This window comes from Prionailurus viverrinus, chromosome B2, assembly GCF_022837055.1.
Source record: "Prionailurus viverrinus isolate Anna chromosome B2, UM_Priviv_1.0, whole genome shotgun sequence".
Taxonomy (NCBI): domain Eukaryota; kingdom Metazoa; phylum Chordata; class Mammalia; order Carnivora; family Felidae; genus Prionailurus; species Prionailurus viverrinus.
The window spans coordinates 27,035,637-27,048,641 of NC_062565.1; the positions used below are offsets into that span (position 1 = coordinate 27,035,637).

The 13,005-nt window shown below is 51.7% G+C and overlaps 1 protein-coding gene across 1 annotated transcript; it reads right to left on the reverse strand.

Annotated features, from left to right (window-relative positions):
* Positions 1–3,872: 3,872 nt before the first annotated feature.
* On the reverse strand, positions 3,873–9,928 carry FOXF2 (forkhead box F2). The gene is made up of 2 exons (XM_047857711.1): positions 8,364–9,928; positions 3,873–4,795 (listed from the first exon to the last, which is right to left on the reverse strand). Exons 1-2 carry the CDS (start codon positions 9,544–9,546, stop codon positions 4,629–4,631), a joined length of 1,350 nt encoding a protein of 449 aa, XP_047713667.1. The 5' UTR covers positions 9,547–9,928; the 3' UTR covers positions 3,873–4,628.
* Between the last annotated feature and the right edge of the window lie 3,077 nt (positions 9,929–13,005).

Here is a 13,005-nt window from a genome sequence, read left to right on the forward strand (position 1 = left end):
GAGGGAGGGGGAGGAGGTTTTCCTCTACCCACTCTGGGGCCAAAACGTATCTAATTCAAAGCAGTTTGTGATGCTGGAGGTGCTCTGCCAGTTCTTGGAGGTGGCATGGTACAGTCTGGGGGCCCAAGCCACCGACTGGCTCTGGCCGAGGCTCCCTGGGTCTCTTTCTATCTGTAAGACAGCAACTCCCAAGCTGGGAAAATAAGATGTGTTCTATTTGGGGGATGGGGGGGGGGGTGTTGTTGAGGACATAGCCTCCACACTGCTCTCAGACCTTCTCTCTCTCTTTCCTGCACACACTATGCCAAATGGACTGGTGAATCGACACTGGGCTGGATAAGTCCCCCAGGAACTGGAGAGCTGAATATTTATCAGTTGGATTTCTGTGGACTCAGGGCACCCTGAACTCCAAAAGCACTTCCAGGACTTTCATTTTTTCCCAAATGATCTTGACACCCATGTGCCGTGGCCCTTTCTGGCCCAATGTCTACATCTGTGGTGTTTTTCCTTGCTCAGATAGTGTTTCATACAGTCAGGTTTGGTAAAATATATTTCCGTTCTGATAAAATATATTAAAATATATTTCCATTCTAAATAAGCTGGTGCCTGTTTTGAATTAATCCCCATTATGAACAGTAATTAGGTATATATGAATCCACAAGACAGTTTTTCCTTTAGGAAGGAGGTGCTGATTCCATTTAATTCCATACAGTGGCATATATATACTGTGCACCTGAAAAATTTTCCCTGAAATCAGATTTCTACTTTCTAAAATGTAAATCAAGATTATTACCCTAAATTCTCTAGAAGTTGCTGCAGCAGTTCAGAAAACTTGAGTGTGCACAACTAGAGAATTCACTTACTTCCTCAGAATCCAGGCAGAAGCCAAGCAAAACAAGTACATGGGCCTTTCAGTCAATGTCTTGGCATTGCACACTTGGAGAGATAATAGTTGCCTCTGAGGATGGCAATCTAGCTTCAAAGCTGCTTTGCTAGCTTTGGGACAGAGATTCATGAAATATTTTTCAGAGACTCCTCCTTTCCAGATCTCTCTCTCTCTCTCTTTTCTGTCTATCTCCTTCCCTTCCTCTATCCCTCCCTCTCTTTCTTTCCCCCCTCTCTGTCCTTCTTCCCCCACCCCATTTCTTACCCCCCTATTTTCTCCCTCCCTCTCCCTCCATCTGTCTGTCTCTCTCCTTCTGTCTCTTCTCTCTGCCCACCTATGGTTCTGCCTGACCCATCTGTATCTAGGAATCACTACTTCTATATATGGAAATCACAGCTTCCTTTCTTTGCCTTTTCTGTGTTCCTTAAAAGATTTTATAACTAATAAAGGATTTCCTTTCCTACTTGCTCCAATCACCACCTCCTTCCATTTGGAGAATTTCAACATCCTGGTGTGTGTAAGTACCTAAACTTACTGCTCTACTGAAGCAGGTAGACTTTAGTGTTTCCACCTGACTTTTCTTTGCAAAGTTTACTAGAATATAATAAGAGGCCTCAGTGCTTTGGATAAAAATGGGCAGGTTTCTATTTTCAAAATTAGGCTTTGCATTTCCCCAGTAACCAATCACAGAGGTATTTGGGTGTACAAACTATTAAAAAAATCCCTTTAGATCTTTGCTTAACAATTAATGGACTAGCTTCAATACCTACCCATCTGAACCTATAAAATATCTGTAAGTGAGACTACCTTCCTAGACCTGTGGTTTTCAAAGTGTGGTCTCTAGACCAACATCATCAGTATCACCTGGGAACTTATTAGGAGTATAAACTTTTGAGCCCCTCCCCAGACAGAGTCAGAACCTGGGGGTGGGCCCAGCAGTCTGTGTCTATCAACCCCTCCAAGTAAAGATTGCCATTGTGCCTGTGTTTGCAACATTGATTCCAGGTTTTTACATGTAATGTCGGGTTTAAAAGATGTGAAATGAGGGCAGCCTGGCTAGCTCAGTGGATACAGCATGCAACTCTTGATCTCAGGGTCATGATTTCAAGCCCCACATTAGGCGTAGAGCTAGCTTACTTAAAAAAAAAAAAAGCGAAATGAACCGAAATCAGAAAACGGAAGTCTAACCCTGCTAGCCATGACCTAGTACACATCTGTAAATAGAAGCAACATCTCCACATTATAGGGATGTGGAAAAGCACAAAATGGGTCAAGTTCTTCCACAGCTTGAAACAACCATGAATAATTGCGTGCCTGGGTCTCCTTGTGCCACTAGGGGGCGCGCTAGCCTTTCCAAAGCAGTCACCCCGGAGAGACTCAGCGTTTTTGTCTTTGAGGTCTTGTCATGCTCTGTATAAACAAGTTACGTTCAAGTGTTTAGGATATAAATTACGACCATGCCGGCTGCCTTGGAAGGAATGTAAACACAGCACTGTGGTCGGAGCAAACTCTGAAACTGACTTCATAATTTATAGCAGGCCCTTGTGTAGTTCAGTATAAAAAGGGGAAAAAAAGCCCTATTTAACTGCAAATATGATAATGGAGACACAAAAGACATGTTTAAATCACTGATTAATTTTGGAAAATATAGAAAGGAAACCTAAGGATTAGGAAGACGGTTAAGACTTTTGAAAACAAGATGTTTTACTAATGAGACTGTCTTTGGACTTAAATTTGCTTGGAATACAAAAACCTTCTGTGTGAGATATCTACTGAGTGGTATTAAGTGCCTGGTGACTGGGAGAAAGACCTTTTAGGGTATGAGAAACAAAGGTGAGTTTTCGAAAGCAAAAGCAAAAACAAAACTAAGAGCAAAACACCAGACCCAAGTTGGGAAGGAAAATCCGCAGCTTGATCATGGGTTGAGAACCTCTCTGATACTGCTCAGATTGACTGTTACTGAAACTGCCCATGACTTTGAAGGACTGTTCAGAGGAGGATGGGCTGACAAGAAGCAAGTCCTGCTGCCTAGTTGGCCTATTTTCTCTCTTTTTAATCCAGAGCTTTACCAGCTCTGCCTATAGCATTCATAATTGGGGAACCTTGGGACATGGAGCAAGGGAAAGGGGCTCTGAAGGAATCCCTGAAGGAGATCCCTTGTTAAAAGAAAGGGGGGAGCATAGGGGACAAGGGAGGAAGGGGAGAGATGTGTGGGGGTTGAGAGCGCTTCTGCTAAGCAGGGTTGGCCAGGCTCTGAATTGGGGGTGGGGACAGACAGCAGCCACAGAACACCTTTTTTTGAGGATGAGTATCTGCTTCTGTTACTCTCCAAAGAAATTAAAAGGTCGAATGCTCACAGGACGCCCATTACCTCTCCACAGCCATCCGCCTCTGGACACTTTAGGATCTGACCACCACCCACAATAAAATGTAATCAACAAAACTGTGACTTGAAAAGGGGAAGCTGGTCCTATTCTTTGGATACCACTCCTTACTTGCCTCCACTGAGCTCACAGGAGCCCAGGCTCAGCCCAGCCCTAGATGGTGACTTTCCACTCTGCCTCATCACTGCCTGCTAGTGGGGAAGAGCAAAGAGCAAAAGGCAAAACTCTCCTTGGCCACAGGAAAGAGAACAAAAGGGGCACGAAACTTGGTTTCCTCAAATCAGACTCTTGCTTTTCATTATCTTGCCTGGTTTTCTCTTAAGTTCCTTTTACCTTCTGGTTTTTGTTTAGCCAGAAAGAGCTAGGGTGAAGGAAAGAAAGAACAGAAGAAGTTCCTTCTTCTCTTTCTCTCCTGAGAAGACCCACAATCAGAACCTGGCCTGTGTTACTCAAGGCACAGACCCCACACCACGTCAATTATACAACTTGGAAAAAAAAAAAAACCCACAGTGTAGAGTTGCATTGCCGGCTGGCAGAGGAGAGAACCTGGTGATCCCAGGACACCAGTGGAGGAAATAGATCCCTAAAACAGCTATTTGTTATATATATTTTATTGAAAAAAATTTTACATCAAAATAGTTTGGCAAACTGTAAAAGTATACATAAGTGCAAATATATCCTTCTTTTAAAATACAAGCAAAGTGTGAGTATACACGAAAATCATAAAAATATCTTTAAAATATGGTGGTAGAAAACAACCTTGTAAAAAAACGTTGTATTGTCACAATACTGAAAACCACTTTCTTAAACTAGACACATTGCTTCTAAATACTTTCTTAATAATGTTCTTTGGCACCTGTATCCAAACTTAGTGTTTGGTGAAACAGAACTCTCTTACTTGGCTAGGCAACAAGATGAGGCTTTCTTGAAGTCTTGTGCTTAGCACTGCCTTTTTGAAAAGCACAAAAATTTTCATAGACAAAGAAAAACACACACACACAACTTGCGTTTTTCAGACCCTGATTACGGAAGGTAATGAAGATCCCAGAGTTACATGTTTATGTTTTTCATGTGGTAACTTTTTACCATCTCTGCTAAGAAGTTGAGTTCTCAGTTGACTCTCCCCCTCACTGGGAGCCTGCACATATTCATATCAGGGGCATTACTTTACCAGGGGCTGTCCTTCTACCAATGGTAGACAAGTATCCGTGAACAGCGCTGGTCTGGGATTCTGGCTAAGTGACTGGTGTGCTACTTACAGCTAGCGCCGTGCATATTGTGGGAGTCCACCTCAGTTACTTCTGCCCTGTGGAGGAAGAGAGCCGAGAGCGGCCTTGGCATGGCCTCCTTCCCCCCATTCACATGACACAGGGCTTAATATCCTGGCAGACGCTCTGGTGGTGGTGATGGTGATAATATGGCCCGCTTGCAGAGGGATGGAAAGAAGAAATGCCATTAAAGTTGAGGACAAAATCTTTTCTGTCGCACACTGGGGTAGAGTGATGCTGGTATCGAGGCAGTCCCACTGAAAGACGAAAGAAAAGAAAAACTCTTCACAAACAGTCTGAGGATGGGACATATCACTTTTTAAATTTTAACTTAACTCATGCCTTATTTTGATTCAGGGTAAGAAAGGGGTTGATGTGTCCTTTTGTCTATTGTAACAAAACTGGTAAAACAAACCCAATCTCCAGAAGTTTCTCAAAGTTTCAAACTGAGTCCTAGGAGGACTCTGCCATCACTATGTTTTGTTTTGATGTTACCCGCAAAGAGCACGATCTTCCTCTCAACCGAGTTGTAGAGTGTCTGAATTCCCCTATTATTCCTGGAGTCTCACGACAGCTTTAATCGCAGTGGGAGCACCAACACGGGAACCATTTGGCCCACGCTCTCTGATGGGGTCCTTAAACGCAGGGCTCCTGGACCTTGCTGCCAAAGCCCCAGCTGCAGAGGCCAAGTCCCCTGCCCCAGAAATGCCACTGTCGCTCCCACTTCTAGTTTCAAGCCTCCTGTCTTATTTCCCAACTAAGTGGCCCAGTCAGAGTAGCAGGTCACAGCAGGGATTATTCTTTGTCCCAAAAGGAGGTAACAGAAAACAATCCCTTTGCAAGACAAAGGGCCTGGAAGGAAAGTGCAGGTCATCGTAGGTCCTGAAAGTCTCAGGCTTCCTCTAGAGAAGCCCGACTCCAGGGAGCAGATAATGTCCTTCCATAAGCGCTCAGCTGCAGACCCAGACGTCCGGCAGCGCGGGCAGCCCCTGACAGAGTTCCGGGATGGCAGAGGACCGAGACGGCTCTCAGTCCTCTCCGCTGGGGCCGCTCCTCTGCCGAGGCCCTGAGCCCGGCCGTTGGGCGCCAACCCACTGCCGACTTTTGCTTTTGCTTTCTCGGCGCCTCCTGGCTCCGGGGCGCACTAGCCCGCGGTGTCCGCAGCGCGCCGGGGCCCAGACTTCTCCCGGATCGGGTCTGTTTCCTCACCGGGCTGGATTAGACCACTTAACCCGCGTCTTTCCTAGATACCCGTGCCTTATGGCACCATAAATCACACGTTGGTGCCGGGCCGGATTCGATTTTCAAGTGCGTTAAAACCGTTTTCGCCCGCCCGCAGCGTTCGCGCCCTGCTTTCGACGCCTTGGCCTGCCAGCATCCCAGGGCTTACGGAGCCACCAGGCTAAGTGGTCCCTGACTTGGGCTACGTTTGTTGCCCGGTAACATCTATTGTCGCCAACGGCGCGCCGCACTGCTCTCGTAAAGCAGCAATAGGTCCTTGCGCTCCGGTGTGTGGGTGTTGCTCTCTACACACAGGTGCCTTCACCCATCACGTTACAGCACTTCTCGGTGCCACTTCTATGATCTCAAAATAGCGGGACCCAGAGCTAAAGTCATACCTTAAGACCGAAGGCCGTCGTCAGCTCTTTGATGTGATGAGTGAGGGATAAAAGCCCTAGCTCCATCTTGAAAGGCTCACAGTACTTAACGAGGACTGCGGGGCCTCCCTGAGCACGCGGGCCTTGGCCTCCCTGTCTGGAGTGGGACCGTGGCCCCCGGTGGGTGTGCTGTGTGTGTGTGTGTGTGTGCGCGCGCGCGCGCGCGCGCGCGTGTGAGTCTGCTGGGGGAGACCTTCTTGGCCCACAGTCTCTGCCCTGCTGGGCCTCCCGGCTCCTCGCTGGGCCCTAGTCTCTCGGTGGCCCGCGGCCCCGCGGGCGGCGCACTCCTAACCAGACGTCCTCGAACCCAGCCTGCTCCTGCTGAGCCCCTACCTCCTGTCGACTGGAGGTTGCCAACTAGGGCGGGGGGGGGGGGGGGGGGGCGGACAGAAGAAAGGGACCGGACCCAGAAGACAAGGGAAGGAGCAAAGCGTCCCGGTAGGCTTTGGCCCAATCCATGGCCTCCCCAGCATCCCTAAGCTCTGCCCAAAGGTCGTGCAAGACTCTCCGGGAAGGTCGCTGCGGGAGGCCGGCGTGCTTTGGTTCCGCCGTTTTCGTTCTCCAAGTGTCCTGTTTCCGGATCCCCGAATTTCTGGGACTTGTGCATGTGCCCCGATGTACTGGGTGGGGCGAAGATGGTCTCAAAGAAGAATCATAAGCCTCTTTCTTTTGAGTTCTTTTGTTTTTAATTTTTAGTGTAGTCTCACTGCAGCTGCGAAACCTCGGAATCTGGGTTTAAAGTGAGTAGAGCCTGTGTGGAGAGGGAGAACAGGGAAAGCAAGGAGGGCAACGGGCAGGGCGGGAGAGGAGAAGTGGGCAGGAGAGTGGGGGAGTGGGCGCCGGCCTGGGGTGAGCAGTGATTGACAGCCAGTCCCAGGGGATTAAAAAAAGAGAGAGAGGGAAAGGTCGTCTGTATTGGTTACTTGTTGAAATTCCCATAAAAATTGAACAAGACTCTGCTCTCAGTGGGTTAAGTCAGGCTAAAATCCTCTCCCGTGTGGTCCTGCCGAGACTGTCTTTGTTTAGTTAACCTCTGAGACCCGCATTTAAAAGGCCTATTTGGGAAATTTCACCATCCAGGGAACCATCTTTTTGCCCATTTCTGGGCTTTCCGTGTCCCTTGAAGCTCTTGTGGTACACTGATTCACAAACATGTATATGTATGCATCATCCTGTGACATATTTTCTAAATGGGGCGAAAGGTAAGTGTGAGCTAGAGCACCATTTGATGGGCAAATTAGCCTGATTTTAATCCACAGGCTGTGGATGCTTCAGAGGGGTTAGTTAATGTGAGAGAGTTTATCTCCACTGTCCCCATAAATATGGCTAAATATTCAAATTACCTTCTCCACCCCATCTCTCCCCCTCCTACCTTTCATCGCCTTTGGCAAGTCAGTAAATTTTCATAATCTTCAACCAACATAATTTACACCAGCAACACAAGTGAAGTCCAAGAGGCAAATATTTCTTGGGGGGGGGCACAATGTGGGCCTCAGATCCTTCTGACCTAGGAAAGACTGGCCTCACCAAGGTTGGTGCTCTGTGTTGGGAGGTAAGGGGCTCCTCAACAGGCTGTTGCCCCTCCCCACTAGAAACACCTCCCTTCTGTGAAAGATCCTGCCCCCCCCCTCGCTTTCTTCTCTGCCCTTCCCTCATTTCCCCTCCTCTCGACTCCTGCCCAGTTGCAACCCCTCCCCACCCACACCCTCAAGATACAGAACATCTCCCTTTTCTGACGTTTACTTTGGGAGGAAAGCACAGCAAAACAAACTAAACACAGTCACACACAAAGGGAAGCAGATACAGCTCTTTGGCCAGGCTCCCCCAAGAACATTCTTTCTCTCTAAGCTAAGTCGGTCCTGAGACTTGAGACCTGCAGTCCACAGGGTCACCCAGAGACGCTAGGGAGGCAGGCGACTTTGCACCATCCTCTTGGCAGTGCAAATTCTGGAGGCCCAGCTCTTGGCCAAAGCTATGAGAGAAGGCAGTATGACCTCAATCTTTCCCCCTGATGGATAAGGTTCCCGTTCCCCTCAGCACCCTCTCCTCCTAGTGCCTTCAGACCCCTAGGTTTCGGCGACTCCCTGGAAGTTGCAGTAGCCTGGGAGCCCGAAAGCTTAGATAGAGGCGACGCCGCGAGCGGGCCGCTACCGGCTCACTGCGTTACCTGAGAGGTCCTCGCGGGCGTTCTGGTGCAGGTAGCTCTGCTCCAGCGAGTAGGAGGACATGCTCGAATGCAGGCCTGCAGAGGCCGCGGGGTTGCTGCTGGGAGTCAGGGAGGGCGGCTGCTTGAGGTAAGGCGAGGCGCCGGGCGAGCTCCAGTGCGCCGCAGGGCTCGTGTAGGGAGAGTGGCACTCGATGGCGCTTGCCATTGCTGGGGACGAGGGCACTGGGCTGCTGCTGCTGTCCGGGCCGTAGTCCCCTCCGCCGCCACCCCCAGCCGCGCCGACGCCCCCAGGCCCGGCGGGCACAGGGCAACTGGCCATGTAGGTGGAGCCCGGGTTGGGCGACATATGCGGGACGTGGTGGTGATGGTGGTGGTGCGGGTGCGCGTGGCTCGGGGCGCCTGTGCTTGCGTCATAGCCCGCGGGCATCATGTCGAGGCCGCCGTAGCCACCCTGCCCGTGGCAACCGAGCGGCGCCGATGGGGGCGCCTGGAAGTCGAAGCCCTGCGGCAACAGTGAGGCCCCAAAGCCCAAGCCGCTCACTACGCGGTGGTACATGGGCTTGAGCGCCTGGCATTTCCGCCTGAAGCCGCGCGGCCGGCGGCGGAACGAGCCTTCCTCGAACATGAACTCACTGGCTGGGTCGATGGTCCAGTAGTGACCCTTGCCGGGTCGCCCGAGGCCCTTGGGCAGCTTGATGAAACACTCGTTGAGAGAGAGATTGTGGCGCACGGAGTTCTTCCAGCCCTGGTAGGCGCCGCGGAAGAAGGGAAAGCGCGCCTGCAGGAACTGGTAGATCTCGCTGAGTGTCAGGCGCTTGCTGGGCGAGCTCTGTATGGCCATGACGATGAGCGCGATGTACGAGTAGGGAGGCTTCTCTGGCCGCCGCAGCCCCGAGCTCGCCTTCTTGGCGCCCCCGCTCCCCGCGCTCGCGCCGCCGCCGCCGCCGCCCGCGCTCTTGCAGGCTGCCGAGGAGGCGCTGGCCGAGTTGGAGGCGGAGGAGGAGGAGGCACAGGAGGCGGAGGACGACGACGAAGACGACGAGGTGGTCTCCAGGGCGGCGGCGGCGGGCGGCGGGCTCATCAAGGCGGCCTGGAGCGCGCCGGGGGCCGGGCTGCACGCGCGGCGGAGCGGGGCCGGCGGCGGGCGCGGCGGGGGCGGCGGCGGCCCGCCCTCGGTGGTCATCTGGGACCCGTGAGCCAGGCCGGGCCGCGGGGGCGGGCCCGGGGCCGGGAGTGGAGGCGCCGGAACGGGGTCGGCCCAGAAGCCCGGCGAGCGCCCTAGACCGCCGCTCGGGCTGCAGCGGTGGCCACTGCGAGCCAGAGCTTCGGCGTTGCCTCCCTCAGCTCCGCTGGGGCTTCTGGCGGCGGCGGCGGCGGCGGGCCGGAGGCAACGCCCGGCGCATCCCTCCCCGGAGCCTCGGGCCCTTGTCTTGCGCAACGGCCTCCGGTCCCGAGGAACCAAAGCGGCCCGGCGCAGGGCAGCTGCGCCCGCGAGCTGGGACCGCGGCAGGGACCCCGGGGACGAGCCCGACGTCTCCCTTCAGGAGCGCTCCTCGCTCTGTCTCTCAGACTTCCTCCCTCCCGCGCCCTCCCCCCGGCCGCCCTCCCTCCCTCGCTCCGTCCCTCCACCCCCACCCCGCCCTGCCCCCTCCACTCTCCGCGCCGCCTTGGGGAGGGAGCGCTCGGCCTCAATGCTCACTCCTCCCCCCTCCCAACCTGGCTGCAGTCTCCAGCTCTTATCTTGCTCCCCTCTCTCCAGGGTTCTCCTCGGCCTTTTAATTCTTCTCTCGGCCACTTTCCCTCGCACCTACCCACCCTCTTTCAAACTGAGGGACTACACACTCATTCACATTTTGCTAGGACGACCCCCATCCCCAGCAAAACTCGACCACCTATAACTTTATGAAATCTTCTTTCTCGTTGCCCCTTACAGCACCCGTGCCTCTCATCCCCAAAACCAGCCAACCCCTCAGAGCGGACCCACCCTTGCTTCTCCTCTCCGTTCTCCTCCCCCTTTCCCTCTGCTCTCTCCTCCGCCCTCCTCTCCCTCCATTCACCCCCACCCGGTCTTCATCCCCCTCCTCATATCCCTCCCACCTCCCCCTTTTCTCCTCCCCCTCCTCCTTCCTCCTCCTCCTCCTCCTCCTGTCTCATCCTGGGCCGAATGGTGCGGCCGCTCGTGCTGGTGCTGCCCTCGCCGCCCGCCGGGAGCCTCCTTAGCTGCCTTCCCCCTGTGCCCGCACTGACACCATCTGTCAACTTCATTTAGACATTGCAGCCCTCACCACACGCCAGGGTGTCACACGCCCAAAGGTAAAGTTCCATCCTCTCTCTTTCTGACAGGGCCTGTAAGCTCCGCAACAGTTGCTTAGCAGAGGGCGAGAAGCTGGGGCGCCGCAGAGACTCCCTCCCCGCCCCCCTGTGCCTCCCCCCCCCCCCACCGCGTTACTGTGGAGGAGCAATCCTGGAGCAGTTTCAGAACTTTAAGCAGAGAGGTATAGATAGAGAAAAAACCAAAGTTTAGAGACTCTGGAAACCCAGTCGAATAGGATTCATGTTTGCGTTTGTTTCCACTTCCTTTCCTTTTTCCATCTGATGTTTTGAAAGAAAAGAAAAGAAAAAAAGGAAAGAAAGAAAAAATGCAGAAAGAAGGCTGACACTGAGTGAGATAAGTAAGATAGCTGTATTTATATTCAGTCCTGAAGGGGTAACTGTCACTAGATTTACAATCCTTAGTCTCAATGCTGTCCACCAAAAAACTGTGCCATCTTGAAACTACCTTATGTAGGAGAACACTCCACCCCAGTGTGGCCAATTCTTCTCTAAGTAAGAGTCAGGCTGGGAGAGAGGATGTGCCCTCGGGAGGAATCACTATCAATGAGACCCGACAGTTAGTTATTGGATTACACGTGCAAGGAAATGTAGTCTGACCAGGGACAGGGGCTGGAAGTGGGAGGAGGAGAGCCGGAGGCCTGGGAGCTGGCCTGGCCACACAAGGACTGATGGGGGAGGCCCAGAAGGGAGGTGCTGCAGACCAGAGGACAAAATGGGAGGCTGGGCTGGGCACCCCTCTGTGTCTACTCCAAAGGGACTAAGGTGCAAGTATGTGTGCTGGGGAGCCTGGGGGGGGGGGGTAGGACAAGAGAATCTGAGATTGGTCCGGGATCCAGAGAAAGGCCAGCTGCCAAAAGCCTTGGAACAGAACCGAGGCAGTGGGGTGGCACTAGCTATCTGTGCCCCTGGAGATACTGAATAGAGAATCTGCTCCTGACTGAGTGTGCTGGTGGGGCTGTAGAAGCTGAGGAGAGAGAGGAGTGGGAGGGGGGAAGCTGGGGGCTGGGCTGGGGCTGGCCCCAGACAGTGACCTGAAGTTGAGTGGAAGCAGGCTTTTTCCATCAAACCCTGCCTGGATACCACACACAGAGACCGAGTGTCAGTTTACTGCCCTGAGCTGGGCTCCTTTTCCCTAAGCTCCACAGTAATTAGACAAAGAAAACCTAAATTAGCTGAACAGGCGTCGACAGCTTCCTCCAGAGCACCCCTGGTACCTACATGGGAATGTGTCCGAAAATGGCTTGATTGTAGCCGAGAGTCAGCTAAGAAAACACGGCTAAAATGAACTCAGTTTACCGCTCATTTCCAATAGAAAAAAGAAACAAGTCAGTCTTTTCCGGATGGGATGTTTTGATTGAGTTGGGGTAGGGGTTTTGCAGTTGTTTCTACTTCTAAGAATTTCTTTCTGAGTGACTTGGGAGCATATTTTGGGGATGGATACCCATTTATTCATGGTATTTTTTCTCTTACCCCCTTTTGTCATTTTACATGGAATAATTTAAATGTAAGTAAGTATACATGGTAGGCTCACTACATCAATGCTTTAAATGTCTGAAAAATAATCAAATACAACAGAAACTGGAGTGAGGAGGACACATAGTATCTAAAAGGAATCCCACTGACATAGCCTTCAGTGTGTGTGTGTGTGTGTGTGTGTGTGTGTGTGTGTGTTTAGTGGGAAGAGAATTGGCCCAGATGGAAACATAAGGAAAAGGAAGGCAATCATCTTATTTGTAGGTGGGGGTGATGGACAATAGATTTTTGGAAAATTCAGCAAGCAAGTCAATATCACTGTTGCTGAACCCTCTCTGACTGTCCACACCTAGGAATTCTATGTACATTGGATCTCAGACCCTAAAAGGTTTTAGGACCCAGAGACTGAAGAATAAAAACCGCCTACCCTAAAATCCAAGCAGGCTAAAATAGCAGGGATTTTTAAAGGCTCCCTTTCCTATCCAATCCAAGTGACAATGGTATCCATTTTAGTTAAACTCTTCAAACTTGCAAGAAATACCACTTATACTTTGCTGAGTGTTACAGGAGGCTATACAGGTCTTAGAAAGACTGTAGGCATTGTAGTTACAGTTCCAGCCAGGAGCAGCTCAGCTGTCTTGAAGCCTTTTTCTCTCTCCGGGGATCTAAATACTACTCTGCACTCCACAAAAAATATGGAGGTTGGTGACCTTAGTTATCTGAGCAGGAAGAGGCTTTTCTCTGAAATTCTTTCTTGGAGACCCCACTTTTGCCTATGGAAACTTCCCCTGACAGGGACCCCCAAGTCAAGAAATACTAACCCCCGAATTTGTTC